The 26512-nt window shown below is 52.0% G+C and overlaps 2 protein-coding genes across 6 annotated transcripts in view; one reads left to right on the top strand and one right to left on the bottom strand.

The window, feature by feature from the left end:
* Positions 1-10098, top strand: part of CCDC148 (coiled-coil domain containing 148) — a 97214-nt gene extending 87116 nt beyond the window's left edge. For 4 of the 5 annotated variants that reach the window (XM_064155275.1, XM_064155258.1, XM_064155267.1 and 1 more), the window contains 3 exons: positions 4378-4495; positions 7324-7464; positions 9304-10098. In XM_064155275.1, coding sequence (XP_064011345.1) covers positions 4378-4495; positions 7324-7464; positions 9304-9516 — 472 coding nt within the window. In that variant the 3' untranslated portion in view covers positions 9517-10098. The other variant, XM_064155284.1, reaches the window with a different exon arrangement.
* A 4894-nt stretch (positions 10099-14992) lies between these two features.
* Positions 14993-25490, bottom strand: UPP2 (uridine phosphorylase 2). The gene is made up of 7 exons (XM_064166404.1): positions 25414-25490; positions 24708-24825; positions 23093-23251; positions 19865-19979; positions 19060-19269; positions 15718-15864; positions 14993-15176 (listed from the first exon to the last, which is right to left on the bottom strand). The coding sequence occupies exons 1-7, from the start codon at positions 25437-25439 to the stop codon at positions 15004-15006; spliced, it is 948 nt and encodes a 315-aa protein (XP_064022474.1). The 5' UTR covers positions 25440-25490; the 3' UTR covers positions 14993-15003.
* Positions 25491-26512: the final 1022 nt, after the last annotated feature.

The following is a 26512-nucleotide window of genomic DNA, read 5'->3' as shown; positions in this document are numbered from 1 at the left end:
GATTGGATGTGGCACTTGGTGGCATGGTTTAGCTGATGTGGTGGTGCTGGACCATAGGCTGGACTTGATGATCTCAGAGGTCTTTTCCAGCCTCAGTGATTCCATGATCAGAATCATTAATCAGAGAAGGGCAGAGAGATGCTACTGCTGCAAGTACCACGTGTGTGGTCTAAGGCACTGTAAAATGCAGGTCGTGCTGAGTGCTGGTGCAGTGATTGCAGGGTGCAGAGCTGAAGCCTTGTGCAAGCCAGCAGTGTTCTCAGGTATTTCACCTGTTGCAGCACGTAAATTGGTCCTGTCTTTGCAGAACTGACCATGAAAGATCACAGTATCACAGTATCAACAAGGTTGGAAAAGACCTCATAGATCATCAAGTCCAACCCTTTACCACAGAGCTCAAGGCTAGACCATGGCACCAAGTGCCACATCCAATCCTGCCTTGAGCAGCTCCAGGGACGGCGACTCCACCACCTCCCTGGGCAGCCCATTCCAGTGCCCAGTGACTCTCTCAGTGAAGAACTTTCTCCTCACCTCCAGCCTAAATCTCCCCTGGTGCAGCCTGAGGCTGTGTCCTCTTGTTCTGGTGCTGGCCACCTGAGAGAAGAGAGCAACCTCCTCCTGGCCACAGCCTCCCCTCAGGTAGTTGTAGACAGCAATAAGGTCTCCCCTGAGCCTCCTCTTCTCCAGGCTAACCAATCCCAGCTCCCTCAGCCTCTCCTCGTAGGGCTGTGCTCAAGGCCTCTCCCCAGCCTCGTCGCCCTTCTCTGGACACGCTCAAGCATCTCAATGTCCCTCCTAAACTGGGGGGCCCAGAACTGAACACAGTACTCAAGGTGAGGTCTAACCAGTGCAGAGTACAGGGGCAGAATGACCTCCCTGCTCCTGCTGACCCCACCATTCCTGATGCAGGCCAGGATGCCACTGGCTCTCTTGGCCACCTGGGCACACTGCTGGCTCATGTTCAGGTGGGTATCAATCAGCACCCCCAGATCCCTCTCTGTCTGGCTGCTCCCCAGCCACTCTGACCCCAGCCTGTATCTCTGCATGGGTTTGTTGTAGCCAAAGTGCAAAGATGGTGCAGGCCAGTACCATGGCTCTGAGTTGGCACACTGTCAGGGTTCTGGGGGAATGGAAAAGATTTCTGGGTTGTTGAGCTGACTGGCTGCAAGATGTGGCCTGGGTAATGCAGGGAGTTTCTGATAGGGGCCACAAGATACTAAAAAGGGCCTGCTATTGCACTGGTTTGCTCTTAAAATCAGTTTAAAATTAAACAATGGGACTTAAAAAAAGGAAAATTATTGTCAGAGTGCTCCTGTGCTGCTCTGTTCAAGTCTCACTCTATGAGTAGCCAGAGCTATGACCAGGCCTTTATGGAAAGGATTGAAGACACCTGGAACTGGATCTGGAATTTCAAGTGACTTAGTCTAAATTTACTTTCTACAACTCCTCTACTTAGTAGCTGTCTGACAGTGGAGACATTTAACAGATTGGACATTTCAGTTTTGGGCCTGGAAGTTGCTAGGTAGCTGCAGTTTGTGTTGTGTGCCTGTCTTGGAGCTGTTGTCTGCAGAGCAGCTGTAGCTCTGCTCCCCAGCACCTGTCCAAACCCCTGTGGGGTTAAGTTTCTGGAAGCTCCCATGGGCCTTGACCAAGAAAAAGATGTCAAGAGCAGGGGGTTAAGCACAAAATTAACAAGCAATGCTGTCTGCACTCAGGAACATGGGAGAGAGGCAAGGATTGTGCTGTGACTGCTGCTCCAAGCACAGCACCACCTGCGCTGTGCCAGCAGGGGGCTGTTGGGGTGGGCGCTCACAGCAGCGTTGCTCCCATAGTGCTGGTAGGTCTGAGCGAGTCAGAAGAGCAGGGGCTGGGCTGTGCATCCCAGCACCGCACAGTGCTTTGGCTGCAGTTGTCTCTAACTAGCAAAGGATCTGGTCCCTTGGTTTGTCCTAGGAACCAATGACTGCTCCTGCAGTGCTGAGATGGGTATCAAACACTGCCCATCCCGGCTGCCCCATGCTTGGTGATGCTGTATAGGTTCAGTCTGTGGTGAGTGGGAATGGGAGCAGAGCTTCTTGGGCACTGAGGGAATGCTTTCTGCTGCTATCTCACATATCCTCCCCTGACCACACCCAACAGGATGAGCTGTCACGTAGGGCAAAAGCCCTACCTATGTCATAACCCTATTGTTTGCTAAACCTCACAGTAAACATCACAGTTTGTTATTTCCTATTGAATATTTATGGACAGTGTCTGAAAGCAGAGTTTTAATGATGTTCTGCTTATCACAAGTAGCATCAAGATGTACCCACAATGCTTCCAGGAGGTAGCTTCACTGAAACTAATCAGCTACACTCATTTTCCAGCCTGTGGTTTATGCAAATTGTTATTTACTGTGGTACTTAAAATGTCTTAATGCTCAGCTTTCATAGATTCATAGAATTGTCAGGGATGGAAGGGACCTCAAGGGTCATCTAGCTCCAACCCTGCTGCCATGGGCAGGGACACCTCACACTAGATGAGGTTGCTGAGAGCCCCATCCAGCCTGGCCTTAAAAACCTCCAGGGATGGAGCCTCAGCCACCTCCCTGGGCAACCTGTTTCAGTGTCTCACCACCCTTATGAAGAAGAACTGTTCCCTAACATCCAATCTGAATCTACTCCTGGTTTTGCTCCATTTGCCCCTAGTCCTGAAAAGCGTTTAGCTAAGGTTGTTCCCTTTGAAGAAATAGCAGCTCAAACCTTGCAAAGAGTAATAGACTCAGAGAGAATGAACAACTTTGTTTGGATGTGGGTGCTGTGAAACGAAACTCAAGTAAACATTGAAAGCCAAGTATAGAAAGTATTGGAAGAATGTTCCAAAGGAGGCACACAGCATGAAGCTGAATGTGATTTGCCAGACTGCCTCCCCTGGGCAGGGAGTTAACAGCTCTGCCTCTGCCCTCTGACAGTGAAATCTAATCTTTGTTAGTACTGGCCTTGTTCTCCCTAGCATCAGCAAGATGATGATCTCCTTGGGATAACACAGCCATGAAAACAGGAACTTTCTGCTCAGGAGCAGCAGGTGCTGCCTCAAGATGCCAGGTCCTTGCTCAGCTCTGGTCTGCCAGGCAGTGACTGTGGCCATCAGTTGTAGTCACACCAATCCAACCTGGGTATGAGATGCTGTCGAATGTTCCCATTTGCAATGCTTTACATCCCTGGGTGCACGTAGATTTAGGCAGCAGAGGCAAAGTATTTGAAGCTAGACCTGGATGAGTGCCCCTGAATTTTTCTGCATGGTGCTTAACAGAAGATTGGGAGTGATGTGTTTCTTTAGGAGAGGCTTTGAGGAAGTTCTGCCATGCACAGATGTCAGAGAACATTTCTTCTTGGCAAAAAGAATGGAGGTGGAGGGAAAGAGTCACAGAGCTATATAAAGCATGATATAGAAGATCTCTGCACTGGAACTGGAATCTGAAAGGTTAGCAGAGTTCTCTTGAAACAAATTCAAACAAAATAAGCTCCCCAAACAAATAACTACAACCACTCAAATCCCTCTTCCTCAAATTGCAACACTCCAACTAAATGAACTCTTGCAAATGGAAAAGGAGACTTTGTGGTTTTCAGTGGTTTGGTGAGCCACTGTGGTGTTACTAGAGGGTACTGGTCGACCACCAGCTGAATGTGAGCCAGCAGTGTGCCCAGGTGGCCAAGAAGACCAATGGCATCCTGGCCTGTATTAGGAGTAGTGTGGCCAGCAGGACCAGGAAAGCCCTTCTGCCCCTGGACTAAGCACTGGTTGGGTCACACCTTGAGTCCTGTGTCCAGTTCTGGGCCCCTCAATTTAAGAAAGATGTTGAGATGCTTGAATGTGTCCAGAGAAGGGCAGCAAGGCTGGTGAGGGGCCTGGAGCACAGCCCTGTGAGGAGAGGCTGAGGGAGCTGGGACTGTTTAGCCTGGAGAAGAAGAGACTCAAGGGAGACCTCATTGCCCTCTACAACTACCTGAAAGAAGGCTGCAACCAGATGGGAGTTGGTCTGTTCTCCCAGGCAACAAGTGACAGAACAAGGGGACACAGCCTCAAGCTGTGCCTAGATTGGATGTTAGGAAGAAATAGACATTGGAATGGGCTGCCCAGGGAGGTGGTGGAGTCACCATCCCTGGAAGAGTTTAAAAATAGACTGGATGTGGCTCTTGATGCTATGGTTTGATTGATTAGATGGTGTTAGGTAATAGGACTTGGTGATCTCAAAGATCTTTTCCAACCTGGTTAATTCTGTGATTGTTATCAGATGGGTATAGAATCAGACCAGTTTCCAAACTGAGCTATGATAAACTATTTACAGTTTGACCTGAGGGATGTTTCCCACCTCTGTGTGTGTGTGCTGGTTTGCAGGGTGAAGTTCAGACAGGCATTGCTGGAGAAGAGACTGCTGGAGAAGAAGGAACTGGCCCTTCAAGCAGCACGTAAGGAGGAGGAGAAGGAGAAATGCCTCGAGGCACTCCGACAGCAGGTGGGATTTATTTCCTGTCTGTGGGATTTTCATATACAATGATGATACAAACACACACTGTCATATTATGTGGGTGATAAAAAGAACAGTTTCTCCAAAGCAGATAAATGAAGAAGTTAAAATGCCCTTTTAGTCCAACTTCAGCAGTAATTCTGTCACATCATAAATCCTGGGCGCTTGGTAACTGACAGCAGGAGCCTTCTGATGTTCAGCTGCACTGCAGAGGCTGTTGGTATCTGAAAAGAGATAATGTTTGGGGTTTTTTTTTCTGCATTGGATGTGATTTCTCTCTTGGATTATTTTGTTGTTTTGTTTTTCTTTTAATAATCTTAAGTCTACCTTGAGCTGTAGTCAAGATTTATGAGTAATTTAAATTCTTCAGTTCAGAAAACTTGCAGACCTTGGGTGACTTTTCTTCAGCAAGGGAAAAGTGAAACTCTGTGAAACTTCTGCAGGTGCTTTTGAAAAAGACACCCCAGAAAACACTCAGTCATGTCTGTCATAGTAAATACAATGTTGGGTTTCTTTTATTTCCCTGCTGATGACTTCTGAAGGAGCCATTCTACCTTCATTTGTATTTTTGTGTCTAATCTGCTTGGATTTCTCTCCAAAGATTAAAAGGGAAAAATCCAGAGTTTGCATTCTTTGCATTTCAGGAGCTGCATCCTAAATGTGTAGCCAAAGGGGGAAAAAAGGAAGAGGGGGAAAAGGTGCTCTTGAAACCCTTTTGATTTGGGTTAATTTAAGCAGCACTAATGCAGCAACTCTCTCTCTGGGACTACCCATGGTTAAAGCTGTAATATTTGATGCAGCCTTGACCTCACCTTCAGCATGTCCTTCAGCTTGAGGATTAACCATCCCAGTATAGCAGGCATGCCAGTGACATTGTTCCCTGGTCCCTGATGGACTGCTTGTGGCCTTCTAAGTGCTTTCACTCCAGAGTTTGGGTGTACAAAGGCAAGAAAGAAAGAAAAATATAACAGAGGTCAACTGCTCCCAGCCACCTTGTGTGGGAGAGCTGAGCATGACAGGAATAAATAAACCAAAGGCATCACTGGTCTGTTATTGCAGTCATCTTTTAACCTCAGGCTTATTTCCAGTCAGTAATGCTTGAGTTTTAATAATCTGGATCAATGCAGTGTTTTGCAGCATTAACTGTTATTTTAGACTGTCAATGCATGTTTAATAATAACAACTCAGTTAAATCATTTCTAAGTTACTGGTCACAAATTGCATTGTCCTGTGTCATCTTTTGCAAAGAGACTAGTTGAGAGCCATCATTGTGTGGCTCTCTTCTGACCCAATTCCCTTGCTAAGGCAGAAAAAGCTTCTAGGATGGGCTTTTAACCAGGATGTTCCCACTGAAGTGTGGGGACAGAGTTTTGTAAGCAGGAACTACAGCTTCATAAAATACACCACTTGGTTGCATGTGGCAAAAAGAGCATTTATCCAGTCTGTGTATTTTGACAGCTTATAAAAGCAAAGATGACACTGCCTTAAAGAGGTGGGAATCAGGACTATCAAACCCAGCTGTAAATATCTTTTGGTGTGTTTTTTTTAGCCATTCAGGTGGTGTCCTGACTTGGGTTATTTTGTTGAGACATCTTTTGTTTGTGTTTTCCAAAGTAGCATTAGCCTACAGCTGAATATCTGAACACCCCAAAGAATGATGTTCCTTGTACTGCTCCTGGCTCTGTGAGGGCTGTGAACTGCTGGTCTGAACACCACGCTTTCCATCAGCAAAACAAGTGTGGGCTTCCAGGAACTGTGGATTCTGCTAGAGATGAGTGTGCTGGGACTTCTTGGTTTCTGGTTTTGAAGGACAGAGCTGGTGTGAGACTCTGATGGAGAGCCCAGGGTGCTGCTGGCTCTCTCAGCATCCTTGCTGAGCCAGGGCTGTTCACTGTGATTGCACTGCAAAATCAGAGGTGCATGCAGTTGGGGAGGGCTGGGCTCTGGCTGCATGAAGCTGAATTTCCTATTGGGGATGTGATGAGGCAGCAAAATCACAGAAAGTTAGGGCTTGGAAGGGACCTCCAGAGCTATCTCTGCCAAAGTAGCCAACCTGTCTCCAGAAGAAGAAAAGAACAGTGGCACAAGTCTCTCCAGCAGGAACACTGCAGGTTGCACAGGAACTTAGGCAGGTTCTGGAAGCATCCAGAGAAGGAGAGTCTGCAACCTCTCTGAGCAGCCTGTTCCAGTGCTCTGGCACCTTCACCTTGAAATGTCAGCTTGTGTTGAGGTGGAAATTGCTGTGTTCTGTCTTACACCCATTGTTCCTTCTTGTATCACTGGCACCACTGAAAAGAGGCTGGCACCTTCATCCTGACACCCCTCCAATAGATATATAGATGTTGATAAAATCCCCTCTCAGTCTTCTCTTCTCAAGACAGAACAGCCCCAGGTCACTCACTCTCTTCATGGAAACACTTCCCAGCTTTCAAGTTCATGTTGTCAAGGACTGGCAGTTGGCAGTCCTGACATGCAGGTTGCTTTGTGCTGAGCCTGCCCACATGGCAGCCAGTCCTCCCCTTGGCAGCAGCTCTGGGCACACACACTGCTCTGTGCAGTCCAGACTAATTCAGTTGTCTCCACTGGGAAACAAAAAAGTTCTCCCTGATGACTGATCTCTCTCTGAGTGGTTTTGCTTTGGATTCAAGCTCTAAGCTTCACAGCTTTGATACATGGATACAAAGTGGTTTAAGACAAGCTAGGGAATGTTTAAACCAGAGAAACAAACTTGCTCTCTTAATTATTGGTGCTGCTAAGCTTTTCTCACCTTAGCTCTGTGCAGAGTAATTGTTATTTTCATCTGTAATGTCTTTTAGGTTGCTGTCGTTGCAAAATTAGACCCTGCTCGAGTGGTGGCTGACACGGTGGCATCTAAAGCTCGGATGGGCATTGGAACCAATGAAGAGTTTGATCTTCAGAAGCCACTTTTTAAGTTGCACACATACAGTGAGGAGCAGGTAGTGGTCTGTACTCATATTACAGAGTTTATGGTGTGCACGTACCTTGACAGCAGCATAGGAACAGCAGTAGAGCCTGAACAGCAGCCACACAAAATAGAACACCTGTGTGGAATTACAAACATCAGCAGCAAGAGCTGGGTGATCTCTCTGACCCAATGTAGGTGCTGGAGGTGCACAAGAGTGGACCACAAAGGTCATTCAGGTCCAGTGTAGGACTTTTGGGCTCTCCTTGAACCATCAATACAGCACCAAGTAGTTTATAATCTCCCTTTGCCTCCGCTGAAGAGAGGCTGCTGGGCTCAGCAGGCCAGTGGGGAGTTCTGTCTTTGCCAGGCACTTTGACTGCTCTCTGTGCTATTTTTTAATGTTAAAACTTGGCCCTTTCACATTTGATGCATTTATTGAAGAGTGCCTCCATTAGTGCTTTACTAAGTGTTTGAAGTGAATTAACTCCACATAGCTTTCCCGACTGCATGAAAGAGCTGTGTCCCAGGTAACCTGGGAAGTTATGCACAGCACAAATCTCTTCATAAGCTGAAAATTAGTATCCTGACTGTCTTAGCACTATTGCTGGCTTGAAGATGAGTTGGGATGTGAAACACAAAGGCTACAGGAGAAGAAACCAGTGAGGTGTAAATGGAGCTAGAAGCTGAAGTACCTATATCCCTGTTTCCAGGTCACCCAGATTGCTGAGGACACTGCTAGCTCCATTCCAAATTGAATGAAAGCAACATAGGGGAGGATTTTTTTGATGCCTTTACTGTTGCCCATCTGCTCAGCCTATGCATTTGAATTTATTCCCAGTCTGGAATTTGGAAATTCTATTTGCAGAAAGAGAAGTGCAATGATAGAATTCTGTGGCATAAAATCTTCCTTTTAGCACTGAATAAGCCGAAATGTAACATGTCTATAACTGACTTTGCTCAGCACTTCCCATTTGAAGGTGTTTTAAAGCTTCTCACTTGGGTGAGGGAGAGATGTGGCACAAGAGATGCAGCTTTTGTTTGGCTGTTAGAATTCACCCAAATTTTAGCATTGTATGAGGTTCTGGAAAGCCCAAGCTTCAAAATGCTCTGAAGAGCTGTGTTTGAGATTGATACCTGAATTCTCAGACTATCCTGCCTGTTTGCAGGTGAGTTCTGGCACTGGTCAGATTGCAGCCCGTGATTCCTGCCAGGCACATTAGTGTGCTCCACCCCAGGAGCTGCAGTGATGATGCTTCATGGTCCCCAGTACTGGACCTCCCAGCAGCTCTGAGCACTGGGACTGATGGTACAGGAGCTGAAGGCAAGATGATAGTCTTGCACTTAATCTTCCCAGCTGCAGAAGGATTTGGAAGAGGCTTACAGATTTTATCAAGTACCCTTTTGGCAAACTGCAGAGGTGCTTCCCCTGGGCATTATTGTTTGAGTGTGAAATGGAAGTGGTGCTGCTATGTGGTCTTAAGGCAGTGCTGGGAGAAAACACAAACCTGTCCCAGTCACTCAGATTCCACAGGAACACACAGGGAAGGGGTTAAAAGCCTTGTTCTGGGAGCAGGGCTGTGTGGATGAGCAACTTAGAGAAGTTAGCAGCTCTGCAGGGAGTGGGCTGAGTTAGGAGTCCCTCATTTTCTGACCTACCCTTTGGTTTTGCTCTTCATTAACAGAGCTTGTGATCATTGATATCAAAAGGTGTGTGCCATGAGATGAAGCTTGTACACTGTGCAGTTCCTCTGCTTTTGAGAGCTTTCTGACTGTCTTTTAAAACCCTTTAAGAACATCCATCCCTGGATTGCCTGTGAGAGGGGAGTGTTGGTTGGTTTCTGTTAATCATTGCTGTGCTTTGTTTTAACAGATCATTTCTGACCCCAGACTCCGTGTGGAGCTGGCTCTGCGGGAAGCTGGACTCCACAAAACGCCTTATGCAAGAGAGATCTTACCAAAAATCCCTCCCCTGAAGCTTCCCAGGAGAGACATGAAATCTACAGCTTTTCAGATGCAGAGCACCTCTGTGCCAGGAGCAGCCCCAGGAGCACCATCTGGCCTGTGCTGTGAAGACCTGAAATGAATTTCCCCTGGGATACTGAGCGTGTGCCACAGCTGGGAAGCCCCCGTGCCTTTCTCCACAGTGCTGTGCCACAGCACCCAGCCACAGGCTCTGAGAGGTGTGGTGGGCATGCTCTGGGTTCTCCTGTCCTTTCCTGCCAGCAGCCAGGGCAGCTGGAGGTGACAGTCCTGCCAACAGCCCAGGTCAGTGGGATCTGTGGCATGTGGAGCAGGAGCTCTGCTGGCAGCAGGCAGCAAAAACCCCAGCTGGCTTTGCAGGACTCTAGGATGCATTACAACACATCAACACATCCCACAGTTTTCATTCTGGTTTTCTGAAGGATTTGATCCTGTTAATTACAAGATCTTCATTCTCAGAAATGTTTCTGCTATTCCTTGATTGTTATCAGAAGAGGCTTCACCTCTGTCTATATTTAGAAACCAATTTACTGAGTCATATTTACTGCAAAGCAGTTGTGCAGTTTTGTACTGCAGAGCAGTCTCCAGCATAAATCATAAATTAGAAATGACATTTCTGGTCTGGGATCTTTGCTCTGGAGCTCAAACTGCTGAAAGAGATTCTATTAAAATGAAAGGAAATTGATGTCCATGCATTTTGTGAGTGATGATGTTTTCAAGCCTGACATAGAATGAGTGCAAAATGCATGTAAACAAGTTCCAACTGGCAGTTTAACCAAGGGTTTTGAAGGGTGATGAGTAGCAGGAATACCTGAACATCCAGAACTGGGTATCCAAGTAATTACAGGAACTTCATTAATCATAGAATGGCTTAGGTTGGAAGGGACTTTAGAGATCATCTACTCCACCCTCCTCACCATAGGCTGGCATGCATCTCAACTAGACTTGGCTGCTCAAGGCCTCATCAAGCCTGGCCTTGAAAATTCCCAGGGAGGAGACATCTACAACCTCCTTGGGCAACCTCTTCCAGAGTCTCACCACCCTTGTACTCAAGAATTTCTTTCTGATGTCATAGAATGGTTTAGGTTGGAAGGGATCTCAAAGATCATCTAGTTCCAACCCCCTGCCATACGCAGGGACACTTCCTGCTAGAACAGGTCACACAAGGCTTCACTCAACCTGGCCTTGACCACCTCCAGGGAGGGAGCATCCACAACCTCCCTGGGCAACCTGTGCCAGTGTCTCACCACCCTCACTGTAGAGAACTTCTTCCTAACATCCAGTTTGAATCTCCTCTCTGCCAGTTTAAACCCGTTACCCCTCCTCCTGTCATTACAAGACCTTGTCAATAGTTCCTCCTCAGTCCTTCCTGTGGGCACCCTTCAGTTACTGGAAGGTTACTGTCACTTTAGAACCTCCTCACAGTCTCAAGTTGTGCCAGAGGAGGTCTAGGCTGGATGTTAGGAGGAAGTTGTTGGCAGAGAGAGTGATTGGCATTGGAATGGGTTGCCCAGGGAGGTGGTGGAGTCGTTGTCCCTGGAGGTGTTCAAGCAAAGCCTGGATGAGGCACTTAGCACCATGGTCTAGTTGATTGGCTAGGGCTGGGTGCTAGGTTGGACTGGATGATCTTGGAGGTCGCTTCCAACCTGGTTGATTCTATGATTCTATGTAGGAGAGCAACCTCATCCCAGTATTGATGCTGCATTATTTTAATGGGGGAGAAAAGCTGCAGCCTGACTGCCCCATTTGGGGGGCAGGCTGTCTCCCTTGGGGGCAGGCTGCCCCATTTGGGGTAGCTCAGTATTTTCAAACACAATTGGCCAGCTTCCTAACCTGCTGGATATTCCTTCAAGGAAGACTCATATTGCTATCCTCTTCTGGAAACAGGTTGGCTGCTAGACAGCTGCCCAGAAATGGAAGAGTCAAACTTCAGGCAGTAGATTTTCTTCTGCTTACCTTTAAGGGCAGATGTACAGGATTATTTCAGTGCTGCAGGATCTTTTCAGATTGCAGTTGTCATCTTTGATGAATACCAAGGCATTTATGGAAAAACTAGTTGAAGCTTTGTGCCAGCTCACATGCCTGTAGGCTTACAAGGACATTTAGGTGTGTTTATCAAGTGACAGTGATGCCAGCTGTGGAGAGGGCTTTGCAGCAAGGGTCTTAAAAGGAGCTCACCCAGGATGTGCTGTCTGAGCTCAGTCAACAACTGACTTGTCTGAAGTCCTTAAAGAAGGCTGGACTTTGGAAAATATGCAGCAGAAGAGCTATTTAATGACACAATTATTAAGCTAAAAGCAAAATAAGGTGGCCAAGACTCTCTTCATGGGACAATGTTTTAGGAAACAGAGTTCACTGTTAGTCACCAGGATTGTTTCTGGAGCCATAGGAAAGCAAGCCTCCCCCACCAAACCAAGCCAAATGTTTCCAGTATCACATTTCTTTTCCTGGAGTTGTCTTAAGTTGTTTTCACAAAGGACTTAAGGTATGTTGCTATTTAATGTTGTTAAATGACACCAAGCTAGGAGCAGGTGTTGATCTGTTGGAAGGTAGGGGAGCCCTGCAGAGAGACCTTGCCAGGCTGGATGGGTGGGCAGAGGCCAATGGAATGAGATTGGACAAGGCCAAGTGCACGGTACTGCACTTTGGCCACAACAACCCCAAGCAGCACTACAGGCTGGGGACAGAGTGGCTGGAGAATAGCCAGGAAGAAAGGGACCTGGGGGTGCTGGTAGAGAGTAGCTGAAGATGAGGCAGCAGTGTGCCCAGGTGGGCAGGAGAGCCAATGGCATCCTGGGCTGGCTCAGGAAGAGTGTGGCCAGCAGGACAAGGGAGGTTATTCTGTCCCTGTGCTCAGCACTGGTCAGGCCACACCTTGAGTGCTGTGTCCAGTTCTGGGCCCCTCCATTCAAGAGAGGTGTTGAGGTGCTGGAAGGTGTCCAGAGAATGGCGACAAAGCTGGTGAGGGGCCTGGAGCACAGCCCTGTGAGGAGAGGCTGAGGGAGCTGGGGGTGTGCAGCCTGCAGCAGGGGAGGCTCAGGGCAGAGCTCATTGCTGTCTGCAGCTATCTGAAGGGAGGCTGTAGCCAGGTGGGGTTGGTCTCTTCTGCCAGGCAACCAGCAACAGAACAAGGGGACACAGTCTCAAGTTGTGCCAGGGGAGGTCTAGGCTGGCTGTTAGGAGGAAGTTGTTGGCAGAGAGAGTGATTGGCATTGGCATTGGCTGCCCAGGGAAGTGGTGGAGTTGCTGTCGCTGGAAGTGTTGAAGCAAAGCCTGGCTGGGGCACTTAGTGCCATGGTCTGGTTGACTGGCCAGGGCTGGGTGCTAGGTTGGAGTGGAAAATCTTGGAATTCTCTTCCAACCTATTTGATTCTATGGTTCTATGAAATGGGCTTTGGACTTAACAGAACTGAGTTTGGATGGCAGGTTAGGTTGTGTGTTCAGTGACTGGAAGCTTTGTGCCTCTTCTGGGGTGACTCTGACTCCTGTCATGGGATTCATCCCCATCAGGTTAATATTTGAGCATAAAACCTGCAGTCCTGGGAGGGAAATTAGGGACCAGTCTCCTCCTCTTTAACAAAAATTGCTTTTCCATGGCACAAACCAAATGTATTCCAGATCAGGATGCTGTAAGTTGTTGGAGTAGCTCGGGGGGGACCATGGAAGTGGGGCCCCAGTGGGTGGGGAGCACCCTGGACTGCCTCACTCCACTGCCAGCCTCACAGCCAGGAAAGGGACCTCTGCAGATAGGAGGAAAGAGAGTGACAACGTGCAGTAGGGTGACAAGAGGGCCACCAAGAAAAGTCTGCTTTTCTTGAAGGCAGACTGAGCTGTACCTCTCTGTAGAAGGACATCTGGGGCTAGAGGGACCTTGAGGCTGTTAATTTAGCAGACCTTAGGATGCTGGCTAGAGGAGTTCCTTGGGGATGGCTCCTTGGGCTGTCTGTAAGGATCCTTACACTTGAGGGGTTTTGTGCTCACTATTGCTAACATCTTCAGGTCTTCTCCCAGTGTTTTTGATACGTTAAACTTTTGTTTACCAGAACACTTAAATCCCCTAAGTTATTGTTGCAAAGGTGTGAGGATTCGTTTGGAAGCAAACACAATTAGCAAACCTTAAGAACTGGAAGGGATTTGAGTGGAAAAACCTTCAGGCTATAGGTGACCCTTTACTGAAGCCAGTTCAGCTTCTTACAGCTTGCAGAGGCACTCAGAGATGATTTTCTGAGTTGATGATGTGTGTTGATTAGCAGACAAATGTTGAAGATGCAGTCCCTGGCAGTTACATAAAGTCAGGTCAAGGTTGTATCAGTAGTCTGTGTGTTCCCAGTAACATGCTGCAGCCCTGACCCAGGCTGCTTAAGGGAGGTTGTGGAGACTCCTTCCATGGTGGCATTCCAAACCCACCTGGACATTGCCATCCTGGGCAACCTGTTGTGCAATAGATGACCTCCAATCCCTCCTTCCTTCAATCCCCATTGTTATGGGAATTTGGGATTCCTTCCTGCTAATGGTGTGACAGGAGTGAAGCTGTTACTGCTTGGCTGGGCACAGTGTGGGCAAGGTGGGCTTCCCACACACCAACCTCTTGTGTCCAAGCATTCTGGTAGGGGCCTGGTTTTGACAGATCTCTTTAAGGGTCTGGCTCTGGCATTCTCAGCACAGTCAGGGGCCTGTTGGAGTGGGGCCAGAGCAGGTTCCAGCAATGCTGGGAGGGCTGGAAGCCCTCTGCTGTGAGGCCAGGATGAGAGAATTGGTCTTGTTCAGCCTGGAGAGGAGAAGGCTCCAGGAACAATTCCCAGTGGTCTCTCAGTGCTTAAAGAGGCCGCTCAGAAAGCTGGGGATAGACTTTTGAGCAGTGGTGTAGGGATGGAACAAAGGGTGGTGGTTTGAATTAAAGGAGGGAGGTTGAGACTGGAGAGAAGGAAGAGATGTTTGACACTGAGGGTGGCAAGACTCTGGTCCAGGTTGCCCAGAGAGGTGGCAGATGCCCCATGCTTGGAACCATCTCAGGTGAGCCTGTGCGCACCCTGCTCTGGTTGCAGATGTCCCTGCTGCCGGCAGGGAAGCTGGAGTGGATGACCCTTAGAGGTCTCTTCTGCCCCAGAACGTTCTGTAACTCGGTGGTGCTGTCTGAACAGAGGTCTGAAGAGCTTTCACAACCACGGTGAGTAACAGTCGTGGTCACAAATGCGGGTGGATTTCATTCAGTCCTTTACTGAAGTGTTTGCTTTCTGCCAAGGGCAAAGGTACCTCCTTCTGGGAGGGCTGCTGTGGCCCTAACAGGTCAGTGCTTTACAACCGCCTGAGATGGGGGCGAGGGCTCTCCGCGTCGGTTGTGCAGGTTCGGGCCGGAGCCGTCGCTGGCAGTGCCAGTGTCTGGCTCGGGCCACAGCGCAGGTCTGCGCGGAGCTGTGCGCTGGCTGCGGCGGGCGCCGCCCGTGGGGATGCCTGGCGGCGCAGCTGTCCTGCCACGCTCCGGAGCGAGGGGCCACGCGTGTGGGGTGGGGCAGGGCCTGCGCGCCGCTCCCGGGGCAGGAGCGGGACGGCAGTGCGCAGGCTGGCCCCGCTGCGGCTGCCCAGCCGCCCCTCAGCTGCCGGGGCAGGGCGGGGTGCCCGCGGGCAGGCTGCCCGCCAGGCGCTGCCGGATGAAGGCGGCGATCAGGCGCTGGGGCCGCCGCTGGTACTCGCGCAGCACCTCCTGGGGCGCCCGGATCTGGTCCCCTTCCAGCCGGTCCAGCAGCGTCACGCAGACCACAGCAGCTGCAGGACAGCCCAAGGGCGCCGTTACCCTGTGTCTGCCCGGTGCCCGCCGCCTCCAAGTGCTGCCCGCGGCAGGAGAGGAGACCCTGCTCCCGCTGCCCCCCAAGGGTAGGGGGCGAGCCCCGGGGGCCGGTGCCGTGGCGCTGCTCTGCCAGCATGCCCTGCCCCGTCTCTTCCAGCCAAGCAGGGGAGGCCAGCTCTACTCGCAGGCAGGACTTGGGCTCACAGAACGGTTTGGGTTGGAAGAGGCTTTGAACCATCGTTCCAGCTCTGCTGGGACTCGTTCTAAGGCCAGGAGAGGACTGGGGGGACTGCCACTTCTGTTTCACCCGCCATGCTCTCAGCCCTTGGAAAAACCAAGCCTGTGTTTTACTGAGCCCCAGCATTCCCTTCAGCGCTTTTCTAGTTCAAGTGCTTAGGAATGTGGCTTTGGGCTCTAGGCTTGCTGAGCCTCACACCAAACCGAGCCCTCAGGTCGAGCTGGGGCTGGCGGGCAGCACGCAGAGGTGGCCGCGCTGGGCACTCGCCTCTCAGGACTCACCTCGCAGGCCACACAGCCCACACAAGGCAGCGAAGGCCGTGGACTCCATCTCAATGTTCCTCACCCCGGCCTCGTAGGCTCTCCTCAAGTACTCCAGCTTCTTTTCACTGGAAAAAGAGCACAGTGCTCCGTCTAATCTCCCCTGACCTTGAAAGGAAGCAGAGAAGCGTCACTGCTGGCCTGCCTGGGTTTGCAGGCAGCCTCAGTGGGGATGGCTCCGCGTGGCAGGGCCAGCAGTGCCCACGCTGTGTCTGAAGCTAGCTGGAACCCTTGGAACTGCTGCTGCACCCTGTTAAGCTCAGTGCTGCCTGTGCACGGAGGACATCACACGTGTGTAAAGCCAGGAACCATAGAATCATGGAATCAACCAGGTTGGAAGAGACCTCCAAGATCATCCACTCCAACCCAGTCCTACCCAGTCAACCAGACCATGGCACCAAGTGCCTCATCCAGGCTTGGCTTCAACACCTCCAGGGACGGCAACTCCACCACCTCCCTGGGCAGCCCATTCCAATGCCAATCACTCTCTCTGGCAACAACTTCCTCCTAACATCCAGCTTAGACCTCCCCTGGCACAACTTGAGACTGTGTCCCCTTCTTCTATTGCTGGTTGCCTGGCAGAAGAGACCAACCCCACCCGGCTACAATGTCCCTTGAGGGAGTTGTAGACAGCAATGAGGTCCCCCCTGAGCCTCCTCTTTTCCAGGCTAAACACCCCCAGCTCCCTCAGCCTCTCCTTGTAGGGTTTGTATTCCAGACCCCTCACCAGCTTCGTTGCCCTTCTCTGGACACCTTCCAGCACCTCAACATCTCTCTTGAATTGAGAGGCTGGGAGAAGGGACGAGTGAGCCTCAGGCTGCTGAGTACAGGGGGCACATGGCACTCTGCAGAGTGGCTCCTCTAGGGTCCATGGTGTACATTATGGCAGCTGTGAAGGGCCTGCCAGGTTAAACTCAAACCATGCCAGACTGCTGTGGAAGAGGCATGGCAAACAGTGCAGAATGTGTAAACTGGGGAGAGGAAAACACCCTAACGTAGGTTTAGTTTCTCTCAAGGAGCTGCCATGGGTGGCAGGCAGCTGGAGCGCCCTGCTTGGATGGCACTGGTGCTGGCTGGGCAGCTGGGTCCCAGGGCATTGGTACTCCCTCCTAGTCTCACCACAACCCAAGGCAGGACCTGTTACCATGCCTGGTGCACCCAGGCCCTGGCACCCATCCTGACCCTCTCCTCTGGTGGCTTCGTCCTGCAGCCACAGAGGCTGAACGGAGGCCATGCCTGCTGCAGCAGCAGCATCAGCATCTCTTGCAGCGTGTGAAGTCCTTGGTGGAAGCCAAACGTCTCTGCAGTCAGGCCCATCTGGGCAGAGTGCTTCCCTTCAGTGCTGCTCCTGCTACTAAGCCGCTCCAGCGGCTCTGCTTTAAATAAAACGTGGCCTGGAGCAACACACAGATGGGCGCCTCTGCGAACAGCTCCAGAGGGCTAGAGACAGTCCTCAGACTATTAATTCTTCATTTATTACATTTCATGCGAGTGCAGAGGAGGGCAACGAAGCTGGGGAAGGGCCTAGAGAATAAATCTTATGAAGAGCGACTGAAGGAGCTGAGGATGTGTAGTGTGAAACGGAGGAGGCTGAGGGCAGACCTCATTGCTGCTACAGCTTCCTGAAAGGACCCCGTGGACAGGTTGCTGCTGGGCTCTTCTCACAGGTAGTTAACGATAGAACAAGAGGGAATGGCCTTGAGCAGTGACTGGGTAGGTTTAGACTGGACAGTAGGAAGGATTGTTTCCCAGCGAGAGGGGTCAGGCACTGGAATGGGCTGCCCAGGGAAGTGGTGGAGTCACCAACTGTGGATGTGGTTAAAAGTTGTTTGGCTGTGGTGCTTATGGTTCATCTTAAGGAGGCCTACAAGAAAGCTGGGGAGGGACTTTTGGGGCTGTCAGGTAGAGGCTGGTGAGAGGCCTTGAGCACAGCCCTACGAGGAGAGGCTGAGGGAGCTGGGATTGGTTAGCCTGGAGAAGAGGAGGCTCAGGGGTGACCTTATTGCTGTCTACAACTACCTGAGGGGAGGTTGTGGCCAGGAGGAGATTGCTCTCTTCTCTCAGGTGGCCAGCACCAGAACAAGAGGACACAGCCTCATGCTGCACCAGGGGAGATTTAGGCTGGAGGTGAGGAGAAAGTTCTTCACTGAGAGAGTCATTGGACACTGGAATGGGCTGCCCGGGGAGGTGGTGGAGTCGCCGTCCCTGGAGCTGTTCAAGGCAGGACTGGATGTGGCACTTGGTGCCATGGTCTAGCCTTGAGCTCTGTGGTAAAGGGTTGGACTTGATGATCTATGAGGTCTCTTCCAACCCTGATGATACTGTGATACTGTGATGGGACTAGGGGGAATGGAACAAAGCTAGAAATGGGTAGATTCAGACTGGATGTTAGGCAGAAGTTCTTCACCATGAGGGTGACACTGGAACAGGTTGCCCAGGGAGGTGGTTGAGGCCTCATCCCTGGAGGTGTTTAAGTCCAGGCTGGATGAAGCTCTAGACAGCCTGATCTAGTGTGAGGTGTCCCTGCCCATTGCAGGGGGGTTGGAACTAGATGATCCTTGTGGTCCCTTCCAATCATGACTGATTCTCTGATTCTTGGGATATGGTTTAGGATGCACCTTGTAGAGTAGGGATATGGGTTGGACTTGGTGATCCTGAGGGGCTTTTGCAACCTGAATGTTCCTGTGATTGTATGATCTACCTTGCAACCAGCCTCTCATTCTGCAAAGGTTAGGTTCCAGAGTAACCAGAGGTTGTTGACCTGAGTGCCATGAGCTTCCTGACATTTCTCTAGAGGTTGCTAGTTCTGGAGTTACAACCTGCTTGTGGAACCATTTGGTATAACCCATGGGCAAGGGGCTGCTTTCTCTAGCAGGGTGCAGCTACTGGCCTCATGCTGCAGGAGTCTGTGCCCACACACGGCTGCCATGTAACAGCTGTACTGGGGGAGCAGCAGAGGTCCCTTGGGCACATGCATTGATCCCAAGGAGCAGCTGCTGCTGGGTAGATCTTCACTCATGATCCACCATCAGCTACAGCACTGCTGGTGACGTCGCAAAGTTTGTCAGATGCACAAGAGACCAATTAGCAGGGAAGGTCTTGTCCCAGCAAAGTGCCAAAGTTGGGATCGTGCGTTCCCAAGGTGTGCCCTGCTCTGGCCCCTGAGCAAGCTGTGACCTAGCAGCTAGATCTGCTCCCGCAGCCCTGCCTAGGCTTTGCCAGCGTGGGTTGTGCCACCTGCAACTCCTCGTAAAGACTCAGCGCTGTGCGTGGGGCAGGCAAGACGCTCAAGGATGGTTTTACCTTCATAGAAGTCAGAGGTGCACATAGTGTGGCCCAGGAGAGTGGGGAAGTCAGCCATCTGCTTGCTGCAGGCGAGGAGTTCCTCCGCCAGGTGCTTGTCCAGCTCTGTGCTCCGCACCACCACATCGTCCAGCACCACCTGCTCAAACCGTGGCCTGAAGAAGGAGTCCACCGCAACATCTGTGATCACAACAGACCCGGCCTCGACCCCTGCAGAGAGGAAGGCTGAGGCTAAGCCAGAGCTGGTGACGCTTGGGACCTGCTGCAATAACAGCAACATGAGAGGAAAGCCTCCCCAGGGCTGTGTGTGACAGAAGGGGCCACTCATTTCAGCTCAGCAGATGCCTGAGGATGGCTGGAACTCAGGCAGCAGTATGCAGGCAGGAGCAAAACGTGGGGGTCAGCACCAGGTGAGTGGCTGTGGGAATGTGCGGAGCCACAGAGGGTTAATTGCTTCTGGCTTGTAGAGGTTATGCCCCACTGCAGGCATGAGCAGTTCCACTGCCCTGGCCAGGGCCCCATCAGTGCAGAGGACACCAGGGCAGCAGGGGGGTCTCAAAGCACGAGAGTCCCTTCCAGCCAAGTGTCGCTGTTCAAAGAGCACTGCCCAGTTGTTGTGAAGTCAGAAATGTGCTCTTGGCTAAGCCAGGTGCTAGGAGCTTGCTGGGTTTGACCACAGCCCAAAACCTCCCCGTGTCTGGAGAGCTGACAAACACTAAAGCTCCTCATGGTGTGATGAATGGCTGAGAATTTTCCTGGCCTTTGATCCTTCTTTTGCTGTGGAGGAAGATGGAGGGCAGCTTACCCAAGCCTCCAGAAGTACCCATGCGTATGATAGTGACATCTCGGCACCTGGCGTGGTGCAGCAGTTTGATGAGCTCATGCAGCATGATGGAGATGGAAGGGATGCCCATCCCGTGCTGTTGGGAGGAAAGGGAAGATGTCATTCCCTGTGCTGCTGCAGCAGGTGACAGGTATGTGACTGCAACAGGCTTAGCATTATGCTGTGACCTCTTTCCACTGATTAGGCCAACAGCGAGCGTTTGAGGGGGGAGAGACATCTCGGGGGCCTTGTAGCCCCTCCTGCTACCACATCCATCCCTCTTATCCTCCACTTCATGCTTTTAACACTCTTCTTGTCACTAGAGTTGGTGTCCATCACTGAGGACTAGTATGTCAGGCAGGCAGAGGTTGTATCTCCCTCAAGAAAGGACTCCATAAATCATAGAAACGAAGAATCAACCAGGTTGGAAGAGACCTCCAAGCTCATCCAGCCCAACCTAGCACCCAGCCCTGGCCAATCAACTAGACCATGGCACTAAGTGCCTCAGCCAGGCTTTGCTTGAACACCTCCAGGGACGGTGACTCCACCACCTCCCTGGGCAGCCCATTCCAATGCCAATCACTCTCTCTGTGAAGAACTTCCTCCTAACATCCAGCCTAGACCTCCCCCAAAGGCAGAATGCTCCAAGACCTTCCCCTTGTGCTGCCCTTCCTCATGCCACATGCAGGCTGTTATTGTGTCATGCCCCGCTCGTGCTCTTGGACAGGTCTATTTCAGTGAGGACAGCCTGAGCCTCCATTTCTCTGGGTGTATCCTCACTCTCTGTTGGAGCACCTCTGCCCACATTGCTGGGTATCAAGGACAATGGATGGGGTTCATGCCCCTCAGTTAGGACCACTTTTGGGGTCAGGCATTTGCTGCTTGAAACCTTGTGTTTTGCAGTCTGCCTGCACTGCTCCTGGCTCTCGTCACCCATCTGGGCCCCCAGTTTAGGAGGGACATTGAGATGCTTGAGCGTGTCCAGAGAAGGGCGACGAGGCTGGGGAGAGGCCTTGAGCACAGCCCTACGAGGAGAGGCTGAGGGAGCTGGGATTGGTTAGCCTGGAGGAGGCTCAGGGGTGACCTTATTGCTGTCTACAACTACCTGAGGGGAGGTTGTGGCCAGGAGGAGGTTGCTCTCTTCTCTCAGGTGGCCAGCACCAGAACGAGAGGACACAGCCTCAGGCTGCACCAGGGGAGATTTAGGCTGGAGGTGAGGAGAAAGTTCCTCACTGAGAGAGTCATTGGACACTGGAATGGGCTGCCCGGGGAGGTGGTGGAGTCGCCGTCCCTGGGGCTGTTCAAGGCAGGATTGGACGTGGCACTTGGTGCCATGGTCTGGCCTTGAGCTCTGTGGTAAAGGGTTGGACTTGATGATCTGTGAGGTCTCTTCCAACCTTGGTGATACTGTGATACTGTGATCCTAGTGTCCCTGCTGCCTGCAGATGGCAGATGTCCTGCAGATCTCCAGCTGTTGAGGCCTCTCCTGCTTTCTGCCCAGCACTCCCTCACCTCACCACCTCACTTTTCTGCTGTTTTTCTCTGCTTTCCCTCTACAAACAGTATCACCACCAAGGTTGGAAGAGACCTCATAGATTATCAAGTCCAACCCTTTACCACAGAGCTCAAGGCTAGACCATGGCACGAAGCGTTCGGAGGGGGGTTGGGTTTGCTTCGCAGGGTTTTAGGTTTGCTGCCGTGTTCAAACCCTGCTGGCAGCGATGCCAAGCAGCACAGTGACCATACACAGCTGGTCCTCCTTCTGCTTGGCCTCTCCCCCTTTGCCTGCCAGACTGCTGCCCTCCCGTCGTGGTTTAGATCTGCAGCCTCTCTGCCCGTTGCTCTCTGCACGCCAGCCTGCCTTATTTGCCAGCGCCCAGAGAATTTACTCTCGTTGTAAATATTCAAAGCAGGAAACTGTTCCTGCCCCCCGCCCCCGGTGTTTGTGTTCGTGTTTCTAAGCAACTGGCAGAAGTGGGATGCTGGCAGCTCGCAGGAGCTCTGCCCTGTGCCCCCTCACAGGGATGAGTCCAGGGGCTCAAGTGCCTTCTGCACTGGTGCAAAACTGGTGCACGGTCAAGGGGCCAGCACAGGCTTCTCTCCTCATTGTGCTACCACTGCTGCCAGCCTGGGGAACAGCAGAACTTGTGGGCTTTTTCCCCTTGGATCCTGTCAGGTTGATTCCCTCGGGGTTTCTGTTCACAGGATCACACAGGGTGTTAGGAGTTGGAAAGGGCCTCCATAGATCACTGAGTCCACCCCCCCTGCCGGAGCAGGACTATAAAGCATAGCTTCCAGAGAAGGAGGCTGTTGGTTTGCTTTTGTCAGAGGGACCAAGTGTGAGCTCTTGGTGTGTGAGCGACTCTCTCCTGTGAATCAAGCTCAGGGCTAATCCTGTGCCTGGCAGAGGGACAGAGCCTTGGGGCATGAGTGCTCACCAGCACCACCTGCATTGGCTTGTTTCTATGTGCAGGGCCAAAAACCCTGCTCTTAAAGGGCAATTAATAATGAAGCAAGGTTTTTACTGCCGAGCTTCTGTCGACATAGTGCTTCCAGCAACGTTTCATAGCTGGGGGATGGTGGGAAGTGGTCTTTGCCTCTCCAATTGCCAGGCTGCTGAGCTGGGCACTGTACCTGTGTGTTCATTTTTAATGCTGTGCTTTTAATCTCGGCACGTTAGGGTGTTGAGAAATAGCACTGGGCAGGAGCAGGTTTGCCATATCTGAAAGGTGGTGCTGGTGGCAATGGCTGAAAACTGAAAAGAGTCAATCTGCTGGTGCAGGAGGGACAGGCCATGCCAGGTCATAGAATCACTGAATGGGCTGGGCTGGAAGGGACCTCCAAAGGTCATCATCTAGTCCCCCAGTCAGTGAGAACATCCTCAACTTGAGGCCCAGAGCCCTGTCAAACCTCACCTGGAGTATCTCCAGGGATCATGCCTCAGCCACCTCCCTGGGCAACCTGTTGCAGTGTTCCATCACCCTCATGGTGCAGAACCTGTTCCTAACATCTAAATCTGCTCTTCTCTAGTCTGAAGCCATTGCCCCTCACCCTGTCACTGCAGGCCTTTGCAAAGAGTCTCTCTGTGCCACATGCTGTGCCTGTGCCAGGGAAGACGGGCCCCCATTCCAGCCTGCTGTGGGCCAGGCTGGCAGCAGCAGAGGCAGGGCAGGGGCTGCTGAGGGGCTCTGGCTGCTGTGGGGTACTCACGCTGATGGAGAGCACGGGCCCGGCGCGGTACATGGCGTAGCGGTCTGTGCCCGCGCAGATGTCTGCCAGCTCCTCCCCGTCGCCTGCCAGCCCCAGCTCCTTCTGCATGAGCTGGGCAAATGCCCTCATCCTGGCTGGGCTGCCGCCCACGCAGACAAACTGGGTGGAAACAACATGAACATGTTGGTACTTCTGACAGGGAATCACTCTGCTTTGGTGATCATCGAGTCCAACCACTGTCTAACTCTGCCAGGGCCACTGCTACCCCAGACCCTTGAGCTCCTTAAGACTTTAGGCGGCTCTCAAACACCTCTAAGGATGAGAGTTCAGCCATTTGCCTGGGCAGCCTGTCCCAGTCTTTGAGAACCCTTTTGCTATAAGACTTTCTCCCTCGTGTCCAGCCTAAACCTCTCCCGGTGGCACTTTCCAAAGGCCATAAACTCTTCTTTTGTTGCTGAGCTCCAAGCAAAGCTCTCCATTCAGCCAGGCCCCTTCAGCCTGTCCCCTGTCCTTGCACTCTTCTTCAAGAGTGCCCAGCCTTCCTGGACTCCTTTGTCCTTCAGGATGGCCTCCCAGGGGACTCTGCCAGTCTCCTGAGAAGACCAAGTCTGCCCTTCAGAAGTCCAGAAGACACCAAGAGTCAGGCTTCAGGTGGCAGTGGCCAGAGCACAGCAGGATGCAGCTTCTTCACAGCCACTCAAGGGACACGGGAACAACTTGGTGTCTCCAAACCAGCAGTTAATATTAAACCCAAGCTGTTCCCCCTTGAGGGTTGTGATCAGACCAAGTTCAGAGCAATGCACAGCTGCACAAGCCTGGGTGTCCAGTGAGCAGTCCCAGCTCAAGACAACCTAAAATAACCCAGCATCTTTAAGCTGTTAGGATCCTTACTGACAGCAAAGCAAACCCAGATGTTAGAGGAGCTCACTCTCTAATTTATTCTCTCAGCAGCACTGGCTGCAATTAGGGAGTACTACTGGTGACAGAGAGGCCATAAAGTCAGGCAGGAGAAAGGACAGATTTTACATATTAAAGGAAAAAGTGGTCCCTGAAGGCAGGAGGGGCACCAGTGTAGGGCTGCAAGGGCAGTGCTGCTGATCCAGCTGCCAGGCACAAAGGGGAGCAGGATGGCAGAGCATGCATGAGCCCTGGTGCCCCATGGCTCTTCCCCCACAGCCTTGGGGAAATGCTGTGTTCTAAAATGGAGGAGGATGCAGCAGTGACAGACTGAGTTTAACAGCAGGCCTCAGCCAAAAATACATCCTCCTTCCCTTATCTTCAGCCTGCAAGGATCAGATGCTTTGGACAAATGCTTCCTCCATCTGTCCTCCAAAATGGGGCTGGTATCAAATCAGGTGTTAGAGAACTGCAGGTTTTGAAAGGGATCATTTTCTATTGGGATTTCTACCCAGAACAAGGGAGGGTGAATGATCTCCCTGCTGGGGCTGCCCCAGCTCACTGCAGCCCCTTGCTGGGCAGCCAGACCCTGTTTCCAGTAGGGCCACCCACGGCAGTGGGACTCAGACGTGGGCCCTAGCAGAACACCATGGGATTAGGGAGTGGAGAGCCCTGGGGGCTGGGAGCTGCGGCCCCTGCTCTGGTAGCTGCTCTTTACCTTGATGTCCCCAAACATCGCGGGCAGGTTGTGTGTCTTCGTTCCCAAGGCCAGGTGGTAGAGGACATCCTCCTCCAACGAGTCCAGGTGTGGGTTTTTAACATGGACGAGCCCACTGCTGTGGGGGCACAGGGTGAGATGGGTCAGGGGCAGTGCCCTCAGCAGTGGGGACAGGACAGGACAGGGTGTGGAGTGGACTGAGAACCCCGCGAGGCACATGCTGGCATCGAGGAAGAGGCAGGATGGTGACAGGGGTGAGCAGGCACTGCAGGGCATCTGGGGTGGCTGTCCTGCTGTCACACACTGCCCTCCTTGTGTCCATCACCACTGGTAACCTTTCCAGCATCTCTGTGTGTTTGGCAAAAGCCACTCCTCGGCACTTATCATCAGGTTTGTCAGTGGCAACCTTTGGTGGCTGTGCCAGAAATGCCCTGTGGGTGATGCTGCCTGGCATGTGACAGATCTCAGCAAACCAGGGCTGGATAATTATATTGCCCCAGAGAGCTGCCTGCCAGCACAAGTGCAAATTAAATTCAGATCCTGCAGACAGCAGGAGGCCAGTTTGCCTTCCTGTTCCACCTGCTTTAAGAGGTGGAAAACAGCTAAGCAACGATAGCGGTCAGTTGTGTAAGTAAGGCTGAAATAGCCCCAGGGGAGGTTTTCCTTGCCTTGCTAAAACAAGCCCCAGCCCTCCCCTGGCACTCACCCCGAGTAACCTGTTGTTTCGGTCATAGCAGCTCTACTGGAGTCAGCTGGAGGCCACGCTCTGCAGACAAGGTCAGGAGGACACCCGCTATTGCTTCAGCTGCTGCTTTGCAGCCCAGAAGAGGTCTGAGTGGCTCTGCAGGCAGTTAAATACCCTCTGCGCTGCACAGCCCCCAGAACCAGCAGCAGCCTGTCCCCCTTGGCTCCATCAGCTGCCAGGGCTTGCTCCTGGCCAGGGAGAGGTTGGCCCCAGATTGGCTGTTTTTGCAGGTGTGTCACCCTGTCGTCTCGCTCTCAATGGCTGGTGATGACTGGGGTGGTGACCTGCTGGCCCTCCAGCTGGCGGGGCAGGTGCCATGGCATGTGGCTGGCACACGTGCACCCCCAGGTGCTGGCCAGCCTGCCTCAGGATGTGCCTTTGTGCACAGGGCTTGGCTGCATCCTGCTCCTCCCCTGGGCACCACCACCATGGTGCTGCTGTCCAGGGCATCAGTGCTGTGCCCACCCCAGGATCACTCCTCAGACCGCTCCTGAGGGCACAAAGTGCTTTGCAAGTGTCCAATGTCAGCAGCACTCAGTGGCTGTCCTGGTCCCGGGTGATGGCCATGCTTCATGGGGCAACTCCTGATGTTCCTCAGGAGCATGCCCAGGGTCTACCCTGGGAGGATGAATAAAGTCTAGGAAGCAGGCAGCAGAGCCAGGGAAGCCACCACAGTGAAGGGCAACATGGAGGCTGAGCTGCCTCAGCCAGGCCAGGTCCCTGCTGTTCCTGTTGTGGGGCTGAAGGACACAAGCAAGGCTGCAGGAGCTCCATCTCTGCTTTGGCACTCCCCAGGTTTGCCTCTTGAGCTGCTGCTGGGACAAATATGCGAGCAGCCTGCACCTCAGGAGCAGTGTGGGGCTGGAGATGCTGGTCCTGCTGCCTGTCTTGGCACGACGTGGCCCTGGGAGATAGTCGAGGCAGGGGCTGGAGGGGCAGAATCTGTCACTTGCTGTTGGCCCCTGGCAGTGCTAGATGAAAGCTCCAGTTAATTAGATAAGCACTGGGTAATTAATGGCCATGCTGAGCTGACCCAGTAAACACATCTGATTTCAGAGCA

The sequence above is a fragment of the Pogoniulus pusillus genome, chromosome 2 (genome assembly GCF_015220805.1).
Source record: "Pogoniulus pusillus isolate bPogPus1 chromosome 2, bPogPus1.pri, whole genome shotgun sequence".
Taxonomy (NCBI): domain Eukaryota; kingdom Metazoa; phylum Chordata; class Aves; order Piciformes; family Lybiidae; genus Pogoniulus; species Pogoniulus pusillus.
Note: the sequence above shows the minus strand (reverse complement) of the source record. Positions and strands in the feature narration are given on the sequence as shown.